The sequence below is a fragment of the Trachurus japonicus genome, chromosome 12 (genome assembly GCF_045865225.1).
Source record: "Trachurus japonicus isolate A0001 chromosome 12, Traja_1.0".
NCBI classification, from domain to species: Eukaryota; Metazoa; Chordata; class Actinopteri; order Carangiformes; family Carangidae; genus Trachurus; species Trachurus japonicus.
In genome coordinates, this window is record NC_140918.1 from 29,407,657 (window position 1) to 29,429,651 (window position 21,995).

Below are 21,995 nucleotides of genomic sequence, written 5' to 3' on the forward strand. Positions count from 1 at the left end.
TTTCTGTGGAAGAGTCACACACCCATGGGCAGCCAGGCATCTTTGCATGTTGTAATTAGCATGCTGTGTGTGTGTGTATTCTATGTAAGAGCCCTATATGAGGATCTCCCACTGGGACTTCATAAGAAATACATATATACATGAACCAGATTATCTCATCTCTTGAGGAATCGCTAAAGAAATTATAGCATCTTCATGAGCAATCACAGCATATTGTATACACATAATTATTGCAGTATGTATGTAGAGACAGTGATGTTGTAATAGTGTAGCTGTGTGTGAAAGTAGTGGGAGTTTATTTTTATCGTCCTTGGCAGCAGTTATAAGGAAGGTGGAGACAATGAAGCAAATTTTCTTCACAATGTTTGTGGATATAAAAAAAAAGAAAGATATGTTTTCACTTTTTTTTTTTGAAGGACTCTGTCCAGGATTTCATTTTCTTAAGACAGATTTTCCAGTGGAGTGACCGGAGGAACAGAACATTCACACAGATGTAATTTAATTTCTGAATCATTCAGAAGTCAGCTGGTCCTTTTCATGTGCAGGACTGTTTCCAGGATTAAGATAAAGTTGCTCATATTATTGGGTCTGAAGAGGGATTTCATTCCACAGAGTGTTTATCTTAGCTGTTCTGTCGTAGAGTGGCTGTTACATCCTAACGGTGGCTGTAGATGTGGGGGGTGGACAGTAGGGAGTGGGACATGTCCTCGCCAAGGTCAAAATGTTGCTATGTTTCACCCATCCCAAAAGAACTTTGCCATTGTAATCCCCTCTGTCTGACTGCAACCCTCAACTTCAAACTGCATCACACATTACAGAAACTTCAACTTCAACTGTATTCATGTCACAAGGGGCGCTTAGTTCTGCAGCAAGACAGGAACAGACATATAAAATAACACAGCCATAAGCCATACGAGGAGATGCAATTGCAAATCAACAACAAGGACAATGGATGACTATAAATGCAATAAAGATATAAAGTGCCACATTAGATCTCTGCCAGGTGAGGGCTTCCTAACTCCTCCACTGGCCAGAATTTAAAACGGAGATAGAGGAATACCTATAGATACCTGTTGCTCTTAAAGGAGACATATCATGCCCCCTTTCCACAAATTAAAATAGTTCCCAGGTGTCTTAAAGACATGTCTGTGACATGCTTTGGTCAAAATCCCCCAAGGATCAAACATATCAGCTCTTTTCATCCTCTCAAAACAGCCCTGTTCAGAACGGTGAAAAACTGTGGCTCATGAATTTAAAGGGACAGGCACTGAAACCAGCAGTGCATGTCCCTTTAAATTCATGAGCCACAGTTTTTCCCCGCCCCTTCTACTGGTACCAAACTAGTTACATCACTGGAAGACTGAGGGAACAGCTCGTAAAACCACATGGATTTAACCTAGGGAGCCTGAAAATTACAGATTTTTTTCATTTTGGGGGCTGGAAGGCAAGACAAACACCCAGATATATGTTAAAGAGTTTGAAACACAGTGAACAGAGGGTGGGGGTAATCTTACAGGAAGCTTCTAGCCTTCCTCCCCACCTGTCTGGTGAACGGATCAGCATCCCAGTATCTTGCCACTCATTTAATTTTTTAGTGAGTGAATTTTTATTTTACAGTAATGTGTTTATTTGAAAGGGACAGTGCATTTTAAAGTAACACTATGTAGTTTCTTGGCCTTAAAGTAATGTTTCTCAAGTCATTCAAGTGGTAGAAAAAGGTTAATAGGATGAATGGTGCTGCCGCTGCAGCCTGGGCGGGGTCGAGCTGTCTGAAACTACACTCTGTAACTTTTCTGTGCGGGTAGGAACACAGCCCATTGTGTGTCACTGGAGTGAGATTCTGGTGGGGAATTGTAAAATTCTGCAACACCGGTCTGATATTTAGCCTATCCGTGTTCAGGAAATATAGTGTTGCTTTAATGAACTTCAGTATAAATACTTTAGTAGTTATTAAAAGATACAATACAGTAAGTTACAGTATAAAGTGCCCTTTTGGAATTGCAAATATGTATCCATGTTCACATGAGTTAAATTGATGTTGATGTTTCCATGTCAGCGCATCAGTAAGAAAGGAAGTATGGACTCAATGCTATATTTATAGAATTGGCTAATAAAGAATGGCAGTTTTTCGCAGTAGCAGCTGAGCAGGTCATGATAAATTATAACTCTGTACTTTATTTTATTCTACAGGTTTCCAACTTCTTCACTAGACTAGATTGATTTCAGTCGACATGATATTTAATTCCAGTTAAGTGCTCAGTAATTTGTGAGGTCAAAGAAATGATCTTTAGAAAGAAGAACTGAAGTGAGTTGTTACTGGATGTGGTGGATATGACTTTATAATGCAGCCTTTTCACAAAGAGCCTCAGTCAGTCGCTGAAACCAGACCTGTGTTCTGGTCTAGACCATAAGAATGAAAACAAGGTTTGGTGCTGATGTGTTTTTGTCTTCTTCACATCCTGTGAATCATTGTTCCACGCTGTGAAGGCAGCGTTGATGTTAAAAGCTGTTTTAATTCAACAGTTTCTCGTTCTCTGGTGTAACCCGGTGCGATCAGAACTGTTCCAGGTGTTTTATTTCTCAGGGAGGAGAATGGATGGTATTGATCAGGAAGTTAAGGAGTGCAGTGATGGGGAAGGAGGAGGAAGTGGAAGCCTCGGGGTGTGTTCAGGCACCAGGGAGCTGTTCAGGGAGTCAGACAGGAGGGGGGAAAAAAGCTAAACATACCTCTTTTGTCTCCTACGCCTCTTCTTCCATGTTGGTTTCTCTCACTTCTTCTAGCTCTGTCGAAGAAGAATCTTTAAATTTTACTTCCTGAACAGTATCTGTTTTTTTGTGTTGTTTTTTGGGAACAAAGGAATTGAATTTATTTATCGATTTTATTCTCCTGGCACTTGGATGTTTGTTCTCTTTTATGTCTGGATGGTTTGTCCCCTGGTTGCTTTGCTTGTCTGCCCATTGTTTGTTTGTTTGTTTGTTTGTTTAATGGATAAGTAAAAGGATGAAGAGTGGACATCTTGACAAACGTGATGGATGGATGGATGGATGGATGGATGGATGGATGGATGGATGGATGGATGGATGGATGGATGGACGGTCATGCAGAAGACTGCAATCAGACCTCAGACCTGTTTCCTGTTCGATGGTTCACTTAGTTTCATGTGAACTGGTCATTTAGATCGGTCAATAGCAGCCGTGTGGCATCACATCAAACTGTTCCTGTCAGCGTTCACATGTCAATATCAAACCAGCCTGTCTATAACAAGCTGAGAGGTTGTTAATGTGATGTGACCACAGATTGGCTCTATATGTTGTCCCACTTTATGGATGGATGATGCCTCCATAGTTACTGTTGGCCTGCTGACTACAGCCAAAAAAGACATTTCACACAGGATTGTTACATTACTTCTGAGCCATACATTACTTTCACCATCCTGTCTCTAAATGATGATAATAATAATAATAAACTTTATTTATATAGCACCTTTCCTGACATAGTTAAAAGATGCTTGTACAGATAAAACAGTTTAAGTTATATTTAAACAAAAGAGAAAACAGTTACAAACAATACAACAAAAGTAAAAAGTAAAATTCTGTGACCCAACCAGAAATGACAAGATAAAAAGCTCAACAAAGACATACATACAGTAAAATATGAAATAACTGCACCAGAGGTTGCCTGAGGGTCAAAAAGGCCTTTTTGTATAAATTAGTTTTTAAAAGAGATTTAGAATTCATTAATGCTAACCTGACTTGGTGTCATACTTAAACTTTATGTTGCAGCTTGGTTACAGTGTTTGTTTTTCACTAGCTTGTTGCTGGTCATGTTCGCTCTGCAATTCCACTCTTCTTTCAAAAGTCTTTTTATTGATGACAAAACATGAATAAGACAATCACTGTAAAATCAACATTTTTTGATTTTCAACATCCACCTTTGACGCAACACATCTCACTGCCCAACCCTGGACAAACACAGACAATCACTGACAAAATGTTGGATAGACACAATACAAATGATAAAAATCATTAACAACAATGCTTAGAAAATACAAATAAATGCAGTATAAATTAACACAATACCAAGAAGGGGCTGTAGAGTGATGCAGGACATCATGTCTCTGAGACGGTGTGAATGGGAAGGAGGAGCTGGATCCTTCCACTCAAGTGAGATAGCTTATTAAGCTAGTAAAGAAGCAAAAGCAAGAAAGTGAAGTGTAGATTTAGGTAAATCCAAATCTGGAGCAATGCCAAAAATGGCAGTCAGGGGGATTGGGCTCAATTCGGTGATGAAGGGTGTGAAAAACTGATGTCCAAAAGTTACAATTCCATTCTTAAAGAACTGGTATGAAACGACATATGAGAGATAAAGAAGTGTGTGAAATGGAATTCCCTGCCTTTGATTTGGTTCAAACACTTCCCTTGTGTTTCCCAGGTGCCAGCCTCCCAAAGCCCCAGGTGAAGACGGCCTCTCTGGGTCAGGCTGGGAAGGCCCGCTCACCTCTGCTGCCTGTCTCAGTCCCAACAGCACCAGACTTACCGGAGGAGGGGGGAACCAAACCTGCAGAGGACTCAGCTGCCAACGTAAGTCCACCCGGAGAGACTGTGATGTAGTGTCCATGTCAAACATTGTCCCGTTTAGTCTCAGCTTTGGATACTTAGGCAAGAAAACAGGACTTCAACATGAGGCCTGATATTCCTTGTACATAACTGGATTAGTCATCTAATTAGTAAAATGGAATATGAAAGTTAAGATCACAGTTTGAGATCATTTGTCATTCCCTTTGCAGAAAGTACACAGATATAGTGACAGATCCTGCTGTTTGATGCAGTTGCAGCAGCAGTGAAACAAACTGTTTGAAAGATGTCATCATTTCTTATAATGTGGCTGCTACAGCTGTTCCCATGGGAAACATGACACACCAACAGCTGCTTGTGTTTCACATTTCATTGATTAAATAGTTCGATCAGTCGTCTTTGAGCTTCTTTTAACTGCAGACCAGATGCAGTCGAGGTTTTCTACAACTTTTGTAGATGTTCCACAGAAAACTATGTAGCAGTCCAGTGTGTGAGCGTTTCCCAGACATCACAGGACGAGTTCCCAGCTTCTCTCCTCAGGAAGTCTGCAGCGGCACGGAGCAGAGATGAAAACACAACTCTGCAGCCTCGACTAGAATTTAGATTTAGAGACTCAGAGACAAACACTGACAATAGTTTAGAGAAAGAAAACAAACAATTTTATATATTTTAAAAACTTTTTCTGAAGACTTTATGTTTTACGGTTGTGTTTCCATCCACCACATCTCTGTAACACCGGGAGGGAAATCCGAGGTCAAGGTCAATGACCTCACTGAACATGTCGACAATGACTCATCATCTTGTTCCCTGCCGGCTGGTGGACACATACTAATACATGATAAATATCATCAGCTAGAATTACACTCAGAAATCTGCTGCAGATTTGAGCCACTACAGTAGAACTAATATAACTTGTACATTTCTTCTCCAGGTATTTTTCAGCCATATTAAGATTTTTCTGTAATTTTCTTTACATTGCAAGTCATTGCTGATGATGTTTGAATCCTACAGAGTTTCAGCCTCTTTGAACTTCAACCAGTCCAGAAAACATTTAGCTCCAGACTTCACTCAGATTCAAACTCACGACTTGCACCTTGATCTTTCAGCTAGTGTCTGATTTATCCCAGTGCAGATGCTTCTCCTTGACAAAATTTGAGTCTGTAGTGGATGACATCACAAAGAGAGAATTCAGTTTTAGTCATCAGTCTTTTTTAAATTAGTAACATTGTTACAAGTATATCTCTAGTTTAAGAAACTGTTTAAAAAGAAAAAATAAGCACCTACAAAAAGAAGGTCAAAGCGAAAAATAAGGGGGAAAAAAAGAAAAGATAGATAGTGGTGTCCACTGCTATTTTGCTTGTTTGTTTTCTTGTTGATATTATATGTTTCATCATCTTTAATCTTTTTGAAATAGCGTATAATATTGGTGTTGATATTAAGCCAATGCAATTATAACTAGGGTTAGGGTTAACCCTTATAACTATAGAAAGTGGCAGGTACAATAGGTATTTCTTCATCCTGCTCCTTTTCATTCATGGTGATTATGTGAACATCATGTAAATATGTGCAATCGTGTGAAGAATGGAATAAATCAAAATGAAATGAACTCTACCGTTAAGGAAAGTCAAATCTTCCGGCACGTTTTGCATTAAAGGGATAGTTCAACATTTTGGCAAATTGGCCCATTGCCATAATCGCTATAGTCGTAGCAGTAGGTTCATTACCTTTAATTGTAGGTGTAAGCTATTTTCAGTACGGCGGAGCGCAGCAGCTGGCTGCTCAGAGCTACGCTATGGAGGCTAAGGGAATTTCTTGGTTTCCCTCATTAAACTCATCAAATTCAACATCCCAAAACTCCACAGCGCTTTTGTAGACAAGTTGTGACCTGCACAACCACCACGCTATGAGATAATGACGGAACGATACGAAACGGAGCCGTTTTCGAGGTAAATACAGGGTAAATACGGAGACTGCTTGCTGAAAAACTGTCCCTGAACGCAACGCGCATCAGCGGTTTTGTATGAATTTACCTCGAAAACGGCTCCGTTTCGTATCGTTCCGTCATTATCTCATAGCGTGGTGGTTGTGCAGGTCACAACTTGTCTATAAAAGCGCTGTGGAGTTTTGGGATTTTGTATTTGATGAGTTTAATGAGGGAAACCAAGAAATTCCCTTAGCCTCCATAGCGTAGCTCTGAGCAGCCAGCTGCTGCGCTCCGCTGTACTAAAAATAGCTTACACCTACAATTAAAGGTAACGAACCTACTGCTATGACTATAGCGATTATGGCAATGGGCCAATTTGCCAAAATGTTGAACTATCCCTTTAAAAGTCAGAGGCAAACGGTGAAATTGAGCCACTGGAAACATTTCAATATGACATAATCTGGGCTGATGAAGGTTTACACAGTTCACTCCACCAGCATGCCTCAGTGACAAGTGAAAGGGGAAAGGGAAACTGTTTCAAAATGTACTCGTTCTGTCGTTTTCTTTGATTTAATAATTATAGGTGTTTTTGTGGAGACAGGGGCAGTTTGATCCTGACATGTAATTCAAATGAAAATTTGAGGAGGAAAAGACTTAATGAGCTGCTCACATATTAAATCTGTGATATTTAATCAGCAGCCTTCAATGTGAGTTATTAGAGGATTGCAGATTGCACAATATGTCCAGAGTGAGACATTCAGTTGTGTTTGAATGCTGCAGATGGGTTCTACAACTACCTGATACAGCATCTCTATATAGACAGACATGTAGACTTTCCTGTTCTTTTTGTATTTCTGTGTTTCTTGTTTACTAACCAGCCAGCATTTACACCAGGAGTAGAGCTGTAATGGAAGCTGAAGGACACAGCTGGAGGAGTGTGAGTGTGTTCCAGGTGTCAGATCCGTTACAGCATCAAAACTTTTCTTAAATATTAAGAAACACATTCAGGAAATAGAAACAGGGAACAAGCAAAGAAGGAACAGACAGTCTGAGGAAGAGAGGGAGGTGGGAGGAACACACACACACACACAAACACACACACACACACACACACACACACACACACCTGTACAGCCTTGTCACTACAACTGTTCTCTTCTCTTCATGGTGTAGGTGGCCTTTCTGCTGGAGAATACAGCAGAGTTAATTAGTGACCAGAACTGAGGAGATGAAGGAAGGATAGAAAGAAGAGAAGGAGGAGGTGTAGAGATAGAAGAGGTGGGAGGAAGGAGAGATAAAAGGGAGGATTAGAAAGAGAGGGAATGAGGTAGAGGAGAATGAAGAAGGACGTGTTTGTGTAAGAAAGAGCAGAATGGAAGAGGTGGAGGACAAATAGAGAAGAGAAAGAGGACCAGAGGAGGAATCAGGAAGGAGAGAAAGGTGGACAAAAGGGATTAGAGGAGGAAGAGGAGAAACAAATACATAGGAGGACAAGGAGGTGAGGAAGACCTGAAAATATAGAAGAGGGTGAGGAGGGAGAGGTAGACATTGGCAAATGGTGAAGATAAAAGGAGGGAGGAACGGGTGAGGGGGAGAATTGGAAGAGGGAAAAACAGGCCGAGTGTAGGCGTGAGGAGAGTGGAGAAAGAGATGAAGAGGGGAGAAGGAGAGGAGGGAGGGAGGGAGGGAGGGAGGGAAGGTACAGGAGGACAGGCAGAGATGTGGAGGGATGCTGGACGTAAGGACTTGTTAAATATTCATATGTGACTCAATGACAATAGGACAGGAGGAGGCGTTGCCACGGCAACAGTAACAGAGGGATTCTTTAGGAGGGACAGAGGAGGAGAAAAGGAGATGAAATAAGCAAAGGGGAAAGGAGAGAGGAGGAGAGGTGTAAGTGAGGAAGAAGGAAAAGGTTGGAGGAGGTGAGAGAGGGATGCTTCAGGCTGAGAGAGGATAGAACAAAAAAGGGAGAAACAGGAAGAGAGGAGAGGAGGAGAGATAAAGAAAATCAGAAGGAGAAGCAATGAAAGTGGAGAAGAGGAGAGAGAGAGAAGAAAATGAGATGGAAAGATGGAAGAGAGGAGAAAGAGAGAGGGTGGTAAAGGTCAGCAGGTCTTTCTCTTTTCATCTTCTGCTCTATCTCTGTAATTGATCTAGTCTTTTCCCATCAGCCCCCTGGCCTATCCATCACACACACACACACACACACTGAGGGCTAGTTAATAGAGTGAGACACACTGGGTGAGTAAAACACACTACAATGGTGCTTTTATGGTGATGTTGTAACACCAGTGAGGTATTTGAAGCAGCAGAGGAGAACTCTCTGTGGCTGTGAGTCTTTAACAGCTCACAAATGATTTTTAAGAAGAAAAAAAACATTTTTCACCTCCTGGAGTTTTTATCAAACATTATTCAGGAAGTGGAGCATTTTCCTTTTACTATTTTAAGAAGCATGTAAATCTGTAGCAGTGATGTGCGTGTGTGTGAGTGGGACTGAGTTTAAGTAAATTGTGTTCATGGTGATGGAGGAACACGTCAAACAGAACAACATTGTTGCTGATGTTTTTTTTAATAACAATGCAGCGTTATGGCTCGGAGGCATTTGGCTTCATCCTGACAGAGTAAAGTCTAGAATTGAAACTCGTGAACCAAACTACCAGACCTGACTTTAATTTCCCCCTCACCTAATCTTCACCTACCACACAGCTGCCCACTCCACCCCCAAGCAGGCTGCTTCAGTACAGAAACAAGTATGTGGGAGATGTATTTTTGGTCCTTTTCCACTCAACCCACTTTTTTTTTTATTCTTCGTTATAGTCCCTGGTACCTGGTACTTTTTTGGGGATTGCCACCGTAAAAGTTCCAAGTAAGCTGTCAGGATACTAAACCGCCATCGACCGTCTGCCGGCCACTGATTGGCCAGAGCCATTGTTTTTTAATGACATTTAGAACATCAGACTTAAGATAATGACAACATACAAAAAACAAACACAAATATACTTTTAAAAACGTCAATAATCCACACATAATATCACTTAAATACATATGACAAAATAATCCAAAAGTAATCTCCCACATTACCTCAAAACAAAAAACCATAACAATAAAAAACTCCAAGTCTGCAAAAGTCATAACCTCACTTTATAAGTCTTTATTTGGCCAGTCTATATTTAAAAGAATTCACTGACGGAGCTGCACTACATCCTCTAGAAGTTCATTCCATGCTCTTACAGCCCTAAGTGCAAAAAATGTTTTCTTTTGTCAGAACGGCACATTTTGGTTAGGAGTTTTTAATTAGGTGCTGAAGCACAAGGTGTGAAAACTGAAAGCTGTCTACAGTAACTGTTCAGATCTTCAGTCTGGGTTTCCTGTAGCAGCCTCTTGTCCCCGGTCACACGGCTCAGCTTAGTCCTCCATCCTGCTGCCTGTTACTGTGCTCAGCTACATGTGTTAACACATGTTGCCTCTCTGTGACCTCACTGATTCATCTCTTTCTAGTAAACCTCTGCTTATAGCCGACATCCCACTGGTAAATCCTGCATTTGGCAAGTAATATTGTTCTTTCTACAAAGGATACATGTAGAACATACACATTTAACTGTATTTTCAATAACAAAAATAGCATCAGCAATGTTTTTAGTAGTAAGACACTTAAAGCAGAAGTAAGCGGAATATTTGTGTTAATATAAGTCTTAAATAGTTACATCTTCCGACAGCAATCACTTATATAGAGTGTTTGGTCTGAAACACGGGTCTGTCAGTCACTCTGCTCTGCTGTAAGCCGAGGAGAAAACTTTGACTGACAGACCCGTGTTTCAGACCAAACACTCTATGTAAGTGATTGCTGTCGGAAGATGTAACTATTTAAGACTTATATTAACACAAATATTCCGCTTACTTCTGCTTTAATAATATATCCCTGGAAACAGTTATATTTAAAGAGAATAATCAAAACACTATGATTAGCTTAAAGTCAACAGAAAAGTATCATTTATTAACCGTCACTCAGGGATTCTCATGGTTTTTCTTCTTGTTTTCCTTATGAACACTAGTTAATTACTATTATAATATATTATGATCTTCCCATTTAAGGCATTAGTAAACAGCATTTTGATCAAGTGTCTAGTCAAATATACAGTATATTTCTTTAATTTAACATTGTTTAATTTACTTTTTAATCTAGATCGGTGATATAGTTCTGGCCAATGATAGCTTAGCTCCTCAGTAGTCAGAATTAGTCTAAGTGGTGCAACTTGTCTTAATTAATACTCAAATTCAGAATAAGTTCTCCTTCATACGTAGATTGTGTTTCTGAACAGCTCCAGCTGTCCCTGCTCCGTCAGCAGGACGTCTAACACTTTGGTTACATGAAGGCTCAGTCGAGGGGATAAATGGGAGTCTGTGGACAGACATGTGAACAGCTTTTAGATTGAACTGTGTCATTGTGAAAGTGGTGCTGTGCTCGCCCCACTGTGTTGGGACGAGTCTGCGACTGATTGTAGCGGGGTATGAATCCAGGTCAGGAGGCCGACAGGGACCACAGGATATCAGATAGAAATACTCACGGGCTCATATGCTGTCTGCTTTTATGGGTCAACGAACAAGACCAGGAGGTCACTGGTCTATTGTGGGGTTCTTATAGACTTTCAAGATTTTTTTTTCTTTCTTTTTTTTATAGAAGCCTTTTAGTCTGTGGAAAGTGGAAAATCCCTGTGGTGATGAAAGTGGCGGCAGGTGGACGGATCACATTCTGTGGCTATTACACAGATAAAGAACACCCGTCTCTTTCTATAATGTGAAACTCCATAGACATTTAAGACAGATTTATGTCCTTCGTTGATAAAGCCACACAGGAAATTAAACAAGTTGGATTTATTAGCTCAAACAGAATATTCAGAATATTTCTTTAATTATTCTGTTTAGGGCTGACCGATTAATCTTATTTTCATCACCATCGCAATATCAACTTGCATGATTACAGTAAAGTAAATCTTTATTGTCCCAAAATGGCCAAATGGTTTTACAGCATAGTGCTTGACATTTAAAGACACAGCAGGCACTAAGGTAAGGGAGGGGAAGAGACAAAGAGGCAAAACAGCACTGCTGCACAACGATGATAACAGGTAAAACAACAAAGCCACTATAAAAACTATACAACAGACTCTAGAAAAAGACTCTTGGGGCAACAGTTTTGCCATCTCCACAGATAAGAAACAGCAATAAATCAAATTTAAAATTGCATAAGTGAAGAAGTGAAGTGAAGTGAAGAAATAAATACATAAGTGCAAGTGTATGAGTGTTTGTGAGTCCATGTGACTACCTCCTTTCCCCTGCATTAAAGGGATAGTTCAACATTTTGGCAAATTGGCCCATTGTCATAATCCCTATAATCATAGCAGTAGGTTTGTTACCTTTAATTGTTATGTTTCAAATTGATTATTTCACTCGTAAACTGGAAATAAGCAGGATAATGTATAGTTGGTCGGTTGTTATGGAGAAATTATAAAACGGAAAGGTGAAATCCGGCGATCTGATTGGTTGTTAACCGTGGTATATTGAGCATATACCACGCTACTATTCTAAAGCCTTATCACAGCGTAAGCTATCACTCCGCGTCAGGCACGTATGACTGGTATGAATGGAAGTTGTTGTCATGTATCCATGACAACGGACTGTTGCAGTCCGTAGCCCAAGACAGCTGATGTTTTTACGATGTTAAAAAACGGACTAAAGTAGTTGAATCCACATGTTTAAGGTGAACTTTCACCTCTGGGGAGGGTTAACAATGGTAGAGGGGATTGAGCAGTGACTTTCATCTGAAAAAAAGCGGAGGAAAAGACGAGATGCAGAGCTAACTAGGAGCTAACGTCTGGAGAGGTGGGACTATTTTTTTCACAGTGAGGCTATTTTATTGGATAATATGTATTTCTGGTTGAATAAAACTACATGAAATTGATTGCGTATCCCTCTTTCATATTGCCTTTATTGGTAACCGTTTTATAACGGTTACCAATAAAGGCTTCGCGTCGGGCCGAACAACGCCCCTTAGCCGTGGTATAATGAGCATATACCACGGCCTGTCGTGATATATTGCTTAATTAACCCCTTCATGTTGTATGGAACAGTTCCATACAGCCTGTCGGGGTTTATTTCTCCATAACAACCTCCGAACTATACATTATCCCTTACTTATTCAACGCAAGTCATATATTCATCACAATACTGAACAGTGTTATTGCACATCGAACATTTTTCTGATATCGTGCAGATCTCATTCTGTTACTCTCAAAGAAACATATTGTTAGTTTAGAAAGAAACGGAACGTGCATACAGTGAGGTTTCCCCTCTGTCTCTGAGTTGAAGGAGTGTGACAGAGCAGCGGAGGTCAAACCTATGTGGACTCACTGTGACCGAGCTGCCAGACGGTCAGTAAATCTCTGGGCTGACTGCTTGTTTAACTGCAGAGGTTCGGAGGATTTGAAGTTGTTCAAAGTCATCTGTGATGAAGCTGACAGCTGGGTAATTATCAATGTAATTACTTTAAGCTCTACTCTAAGCTACATGCTGAAGTCAGCATTGTAATGCTTGCCACGCTCAACCTCCAAGTGTAGCGTTTCAGCATGCTAACCTTGGCTAATACAGTATGTGGTGCACGCTGTAGCTTAGGATAGCCACTTGGTCATAAAACAAAGTGTGGGACAGGGATCTGCTCATTTCACTGCACTGTTACTAAATGAGTGAGACGATGTCATATGGACACCATGCTGCTTTACTCTCCTGCTCGCATGCTGCAGGTAAAACATTCAACTCTGAGAGGCACGGTGGCCAAGGAGGGACACAAAGCAAATGTGCACTTTATACATCACAGGGACCAGAGATCTGTAGATTTCAGAGAATCCATGGACTGATTGTGGTGTCTTATTGGATGTCTTTACACTAGAAGTCTTGGTGCCCAATTCTTGACTGTGTCTTTACATACTCATATACATACATATTAGAAGTGAGCCATATCTGATTTCTGCATTTACACCTGCTTGTGTGGTTTGGCCACCCAATGCATAAGCTTGTGAACTGCGCAGGTAAACAACATGGACTCTGACAAAATGGACATAATATGTCAAGCAATTTTTTTTCCGAAGCATTTTTAGAGGTGTACAGAATATCGATCACATTTTAAAGGGACATTGCGTAACTTCTCCTGTTATCTATTCACGAAAATCGATTATTTACTTCAAAAGTCTGTTTTTCATTAATCAGTAATCCCCCCCATCAACAAATTGAAGTGTTCCTTTCAGCTCTGAATTTGCCGTTCATACCGTTCATATCTACATGGAGCGGGTAAGCTCGGTGCTGGCTGCCATGTCGTGACGGTAGGAAACCCACGGAAACTCAGCGGAGACACCGGAGCTGTCGGCTCAGGTCGAGGTGGCGTCTGTGAAAAGTCACCGCGGTAACGCAGTGAGGAGGAATGGAGCGTTACACTGATGCTGCATTCAGGTGCAGTCGGGCAGACGGCCGTCGGTAACAAACTAGATGTCATTTTAGTCACAGAAGTCGAGAGAAAGCCACTAAAACGAGTTCATGATCTGTGCCACTTGAGGGCGGAATTGGGACACTTGAACCATGTAGTGTGAAGACGGACCAAAATGGTGCAGCACCTACTCACCATCCCTAGGAAAGACATGAGACAGACCCTGACTGTTGGCTGGTAAACTACTGGGTGGTTTGCTAAACTGCTCTGTTATATAGTTGTTTTCCCGACCACTCAAAGCATTTTCTCTTTCCTTTTTGTACACACTTACAAATACTGGTGAGACAGACAGCAGTAATGTGGAGTTGAGTATCTTGCTGAAGGATGCTTGAATTTGTGGACTGGGGGAGTCGGTGTGGATGACCTAGCCCACCTCCTGAGCCACAGCCGCCCCCGCTGCTGTGTCCTGCTGTGATTGTGCCCCATTGATGTTTTAAATGAAGGCGATATAAAAATCTATATATGACTGGAGGGGGAGTTTAGTTGTCCTGAGGCGGAAACCGGTCGAAAACTGATCCAAACACAGCTCTCTCTGGTCACAAGCTTTAACTAGACCACACTGGTATTTGACTTTAAAATGTGGATCAGCAGGACCAGGCCTCTCCAGAGGGAGAGTCCACCAGAATGAGAGTTGATTGAGGTGTTTTTCAAGATTCACCTGCTTTCATGACTTGATTTTTTGCACATAAAAACTATTTTACGTGTTTGTTTTTAGTTTGAGAACAAAGTGCATAATCAAAACAAAGAACCACAGTTTATTTCTATTATACATTTCAACATTGTCATAGTGGAATATGTTGAAAAAGAGAAATATCGACAACCAATACAAGAGAATCAACATTTCAAAATCACTGTTACAGTACAAAACAGGGAATTATTTACTTAATCAGATGGATTTATATGTACAGATGATTAAATACAAATAAAACTAGTACTGCTGGATGATTCAGTTTGCTGACGTCTGTGTATGTTGGACAATTTTACAGTAGCTGGTAGCTGCACTTAGTGGCAGTGCCTCAGTCAGTGACCTTTTCTTTAGACTGCATATATTTATGTAGGGTCATTGCATTATAATGACTGAAAAAGAGGTTTGCAATACTAATGCACTACAAGTAAAGTTGGTGTGCGCTGACACAAACCTTTGCCTATAAGTGTGAGAAATGTGTGTCTTTATCGGTTTTCCACAGTGCCGAGGAGAATATTGAATACTTTTTTTCAAGTGCAAGGACAAACTCTGCATGAAAGCTACACTCAATAGAATCCCACTGAGAAAGTGTATATGTGAGGGATGAGCACTTGCCTGTCACTTGCACACACACACACACACACACACACACCCGCAACATAGATGAAGGCACTTAAGCCGACTCAGTCAGAGGAGACAGCTTGTATAGCTGGACCAAACAGGCCATTACACAGTAATCACAGAATATCTGCAGGATTAAAGTTCAGCCGTTCACACTGCGAGTGTGTCCTGTCCTTTGAAACACCTGCAGTGTTGTGATAGCAACACCTCCAGCATGTTTGATGTGGTCAACACGGAGGGACAATAAAGGCATCTTCAAACCTAGAAAGTCCATTCACTTGCTTTAGTCCAGAACAAATAGAATGGTTTTTTTTCTCTGGCTGGTGTGGTTTGCTTTCACAATGCTCTTTTTGCATGTGGAAGAAAAGACGTCTACTAGGGTGCTAGATCTAAAAACACTATTAGTCAAAAAATAAATAACAAAGGGATCCGCACCGTTGAGCTCCCATTTAAAGGGATCATATTATGGAAATATTACTTTTTAAAGGCTTTTCAATATACTGTACGTTATATTCAGGTGTTTGTCTTGCTCCCTAGGTTGAAATCCACATGGTTTTACGAGCTGTTCCCTGTTGTCTGACAATGATGTAATCAGTTTTCGAATTTGCATAATACCAGGCATACAGTACCTGGTACCAGTAGAAGGGGCGGGGCAAGCAGTGGCTCATTTGCATTTAAAGGGACAGGCACTGAAACCAGCCGTTCTGAACAGGGCTGTTTAGAGAGGATGAAAAGAGCTGTGATGTTTGATCCTTGAGGTATTTTGACCAAAGCATGTCACAGACATGTCTTTAAGACACCTGGGAACTATTTTAATTTGTGGAAAGGAGGCAGAATATGTCTCCTTTAATACATTTATTAATCAGTGTGTAAGTTTCAAGCTCTCACAGAGAGTGTGTTCTTATGTGCACTGTGCACTTTTTGCACTGTGCACTTTTTGCAACTGAGTCGGATCGAGGTCGGGTCACATTCAGACCTCAAACGAACCCTACCAGGGTTTGTTCAGAACCACACCAAGACCACCTCTTCAGCTGGGCTTCGGGCTGCTTGTTTGAGCTTAATTGCTGTATACCTGCCCAGCGGTCAGCACCAAGGGGGGAAACAAATTTCAGTTTGTTTCAAGTGAACTATACAAGGCAGGTGTAAAAACGCTTTGACTTACCTGAGCAGAGGACAGCTTGTTAGCCTGTATATTATCATTCTGCCTGTACCTCTGTAACCTCTGAAAAGATCCGATCAGATTTGGATAGCTGCTAACACACTGCTGACTGAAGGACTGGTCACATTGGCCGTTGTCTGCTTCAGATGTACTTCAGCTGTTTCCTTCAGCATGAGCAGTGCAGACTCAATTCAAATATCTGCTCCTTTTGTATCACTCTTAAGTATTTCAGTTCAGGTAAAAGGTTTTCAGTGAGTTCATGGAATGGTCACAGCAGGGTTAGGATGAAATGACCACTCAGGCTACAATAGTGATTCATGGCTTTTCTTTCAATTACTTCAAGCGTGGTGAATGTGCAGGGCACAGCTTGTCCACCAGAGCGTTATGGAGTTGTTTGTGTATTTGATGAGTTTGATGAGGGACAGGGGACCTGTACCGTTCACCTTCATTGTGTTCGCTGAGCAGCTCATGTCTCTGCTCTGCAGATCTAAAAACAACATGCACCGATTATCAGTATAGTCATACTCCTGTGACTATAGGGATTATGGCAATAGGTGAATTTGCCAAAATGTTGAACTATCCCTATAAAGAACATTCAAGGCAACAACCAATAGTTTTAATGTTTCTAAGCGTTTTTAGCCTTTGAAGGTTTTCGTTCGCAACGTAATTCTCTTTCATTGAAAGCGGGACACTTCGGTCCACTGGTGTGTCTGTGGCTGGCCCAGAAGCCGAGTAGTCCTGCCTCAAACATCTATGTCCAATAGGAGACCCCTGTGCCTTCAAACGATGTGCCAAGGAGTGTTCATTTAAATCAAAATGGTTGTTCTGTCGCCTTGTATGATCACAATTATCAGAAAATCAGATGTAAATGCAATAAGTAATGATAATATTGCTATTTACACATTTTGTGCAAGTCAAGACCAAGACATGGGCCTCATGTGGAAGAGAAAGTTTGTTCACTGCAGGAAACAAGACAACAAAGCCAGTGCACCCCATGGAGATGTCAGGCCTGTGATGTGGTTCTCTGCCTCATTGCAGACAGAAACTGTTTTCATGCCAGGCCAGTGGGACTGTTTTGTAAATTAAGCTAATAATACATTTTCTATCATAGTAAGAGCCCTGACTCTTCCCCCTGTATCCCAAGAACTCAAAGAACAATTGAGTGTCTAAAAAGATGTGTAATCGTTTTCTGTGTGTTTACAACAAATATATGTGACATATATTTTCCGTTTTTTTCTATTTTCCTTCCTTTTTCTAGTCATATACCTTTTTCTACATTCATATGACACCACTACAGAATGAAATATTCAGAAAGCCCAGGTTGCCCTGAAAAACAGGATGTCAGTTAGTTGATTGTGCATCACAGGGCTGAAGGATTAAAGCAGAAGTAAGCGATCCGGTCGTTTGGGCTAATGCTGCTTTCCAGGCAGGCTTTTGAAACCGTAAATTACAGCTTCAAGTCACAACTTACGACTTTGTAGCGTTCCAGGCAACCCACTCGTGTTTTTCCGACCTGTTTTACCTGTGAAAGTCACTATAACGGCCACTCGTAACTTCCGACTCGTGAACTCGTACCAGATCGAACTGGTACGAGTTCACAGGTCGGAAAAACACGAGTTACGGGCTGCCTTGAACGCACCATAACAGTCCTCGTCCCTACGTCACCACATTCACGCGCATCCCTTGGCTGCACACAGCCCTTCATGCCATTCTCTTTCCTCATTGGATAAAACTTGTAGGATACGGGAAAAGTTTTCTCCTCGGCTCAGAGCAGAGCAGAGTGACTGACAGACCCGTGTTTCTGTCCAAACACTCTATGTAAGTGATGGTTGTCGGAAGATATAACTATTTAAGACTTATATTAACACAAATATATCACTTACTTCTGCTTTAATACACTCAGTGAAAAAATACACTATAGACTCTGAATGAGTTAATCATCACATCCTGTGTAACATCTATTTTTTTTCTTTCAGGTGTACGAGCAGGACGACCTATCGGAGCAGATGGCCAGTCTAGAGGGACTGATGAAGCAGCTCAACGCCATTACCGGCTCCGCCTTCTAACCTCTGATCCCAGTCCAGCCCCGCCCTCAGCCACGCTCCAGTCTAGAACCCTCCTTCAAGCCTTGATGTCAGCTGATGTCCACTCAACCTCTGGCGGCAACAGGTCGATCGATCTGGGTTTGAAAACGCCTCCGCGGAACCTCCTTCTGTGCTGGGTTTTAGTTGCTTTGGTTTTTCCTGGTCTTGGCTGGTGTCTACTGTGTGGGGGGTGGGGGGGGATTGGACAGAGGGGAATGTAACGGAGGATAAACACTACAGCAGCACAGCATCAAACTCCAAGAACAGGACAAGGATTGAGGGGTTTCTATAGAGGAGTTCAAACTGAGACTCCTCCAGATCCTCCAACCTCAAAAACAAAACTAGAAAAACCCAATGCCTACCGCCTCGACATAACGAAACAGGAGGAAAGGATTATCACAAAAAAAAAAAGTTATAAGAGCCCTGCTGTTCCTTCTTCATGGTATTTATTAGCGTGCTCCTCCGCTGAGTTCTCCACAACTCGGTTACTGTGACTGTACCTCGCTCTCTTTTTCATGATTACTGTTGAAAGTATTCTTTTTTCTTCCTGCGTTGGGGGACTGGGGGTGCGGGGCAGTTACAGAATCTGTTCACGGTATGAAAACGCTACCAGAACCAGGAAGAAACAGAGAACATCCTCGGCCACCAAAGTTTCACTAAAACTTTTTTTTTTTTTTTTTTCCTCATCTGGGTCCAAGGGCGTCTGTTGTGGTGAGGCTGTGATCCTGGTTCTCCTCAGTATCTCTTTATTTTCCCTTGAATGAAAGATTGATTTCACTGAATTCATCATCATCCATACAGCCATTCCACCTCTGGGTCCCGAGGTTTAAAAAAATCTATAAAGGGACTAAAACTGTCATATTGGCTGGACAGAAAATTGTGCTTCAACTAGTCCTATTTATCTGGATCTGGATCCAGTTTTTTCTAGTTTGAAATGACTGTATCAAAAACCCTCGGCTCCATAATCCAAAATAACTCTATTCCTAACCCACAAAGATTCAAGTCATTGCCAAATTTCCATCTTTGGAAAACGTATCGTAACTTCCTTTTGTCTTGGTCCTTTGTTTAAATCTGTCTCGGTCCTAAACATGGATGGGAGTCAGTGAACAACTGATGACTTGTATGAAACAAAAGAAATCCAGATTTGGATCAGTAGAACCCATCTTGTCCAAATGAAGGTTGGTTTTTTGATAATATGTGGTGATATAGTCATGTTTGAATTCAGTTTCAGCACCTCATTCTCAAATGGCCACATACATACCACTGTCTGCAGGTCACATTCAGTGCATGGTCTCCCCCTGCTGGTTGGAGTGCTAAGTGCTGAAGTGAGACTATAACGTTCTGGAGGTTATAGTAAAAAATGATTATGAGCATCGTCAGAACGCAGTTTATATGATGTTTAATCATCAATTTGAAAACCGTGTTATTCTCTCTGAACCTCAGATTCACAATACATGAAAAGCAACTGGCTGGATTCTGTTTACAGTTTAACAACAAGCAACAAAAGGTGGTATTATTACTGTTATTTGTGAAGGAGGTGTTACAGCAACAGAGTCGAGGAGGATTATTCTTACTATTATCATTATCATCATCATTATCATTATTGTTATTATTGTTATTATTCAGTGGTAGTGGGTGGATCATTCATTCTTTGACTGCAGTTTCAGTGTATTTGACTGAAGGTGAAGTGTGTTTGTCACTGGGCCTCCATATTTATCGTCATGAGATGAACACATGTACCTCCATGATCCTCGTTCGCCCACATGGGAAAATCATGAGAGCCACCGGCTTCACACTGAGCTGACTTCAGGTGGTTTCATTTTAATACAAAAACAAGAAGGACAAAAAACACTAATACAAATGATGCTTAAGCCACAAAGTCACGTATTTTTACATCTGCCAGAACTCTGTGTACTGTATGTGTTTTTTTTTTTTTAGTTTAGTTTTTTTTATTCAGGGTTTTTTCAGACATTTCCACCTAGAACTACTACAGCTGTCAGAAACCAACATGAAAACCAGTAACATTAACTGTGACAGAGAATTCTTTGTGCCATATTTCGTACTCGGAGGCTTTACAGGATTGAATGAGGGAATCAAACCTGCAGGGTTTTGGTTTCAGAGTGCGTCAGTCAGGATGTGGATGCAGAGAGCAGCACCTTTCAGCTCTTGACAAAACGCCGACACCGATATCGGTATCAACAGCAGAAAGAAGAAAAACCTGATTTGGAGGATCAGAGTGAGATGAAATCGTTTGGTGAAGGAATTCATTAGCAGCAGACCGGCCCCTGCATGTGGACTGGTGTGGTCTCGAGCCATAATATTGTGTTTACTTCAGATAAGCAGAAAATCGGCTGAAGAGAAAAAGAGCAACAGGCCTTCAGCGTGCTCTATATTTGACTGTGTCACCTCAGTCGCTACAGTGTAATTTGCCGACCTTCATCTGTGTGTGATGAAAGGGAAGAGCCTGAGGGAGACAGAGAGCGGAGACAGAGGTGCGTATTGGTCTTCAGCGGTAGTTTCTGCATGTGAGCGAGGGCACGGAGGCACCAGGCCGGGAATTCATTAGAACACCGTTTCAGATATTATGATTCAAGCTCATGCTCGGCGAGCTGTCACAGCGGCGGGAGAAGTCCCAGGGTCAGAGGGGATGGAGAGGTACCGTCTCTGTGGAAACCAGCAGGGGGGATGGAGGGATGAATGCGAGCGGGCAGGCGGGTGATGTGGAGCTCAAACTCATCAGCCTGTTCTGGGATATACGTACATCCAGTCTGAACTTTAATTCCGCTTTGAGTCGCTCTTCTCCTCCTCCTCCTCCTCCTCCTCCCTCGGAGCAGACGAACGATCCAGCCCTGCCAGGCCAGACTGAAATCTGATTTGGAGGAGGAAAATCAAATTGTAACAGTAAATGCTAAATTAAATGGCCTGTTGACACAAGGGATTTCTTCGGTTCAGTGTCACAGCGGGAAAGAAAGATGAAAGCAGATGGGATTATTAGACCTAAATGGGATTTTGCAAATTTAAACCTGTTAAATATAAATGACATTAAACGACAGCACTAGTAGTGATCTTTCGTGCCGTCCATCAGCTCTCAGAGGGATTTCCTTCCTTCCAGGTGGATATTCATTTACTTACTATGTAAATCAAAGAGCAGAAGCTGAATGAATCTACGTAGGCTACGTCTAAGAGATCGATATGGCGGTACAAGTCTTACATAGATATGTCTGAGCTCATCAAGTTCACCATTATCCACACAATTGGACTGCAAACTAACAGGAAATGTAACATGTTAATTCAAAGCTACTTCAAATGTCTGCAGTTAGTTGATAAATTGTGTCCATTGGATAGATGAGACCTGTTGATGCAGTAGAACAGGAAACAGCATTGATTGGCCGCCTCCAGCCAAAGAGCTTGTC

The 21,995-nt window shown here is 41.5% G+C and overlaps 1 protein-coding gene across 2 annotated transcripts in view; it reads left to right on the top strand.

Annotated features, from left to right (window-relative positions):
• dcc (DCC netrin 1 receptor) overlaps positions 1-19,911 on the top strand; it is a 346,433-nt gene extending 326,522 nt beyond the window's left edge. For both annotated transcript variants that reach the window (XM_085794193.1, XM_085794194.1), the window contains exons 28-29: positions 4,433-4,581; positions 18,475-19,911. In XM_085794193.1, the coding sequence (XP_085650319.1) occupies positions 4,433-4,581; positions 18,475-18,564 (239 nt within the window). In that variant the 3' untranslated portion in view covers positions 18,565-19,911. The remainder of the gene's footprint in view (positions 1-4,432; positions 4,582-18,474) is intronic.
• Positions 19,912-21,995: the final 2,084 nt, after the last annotated feature.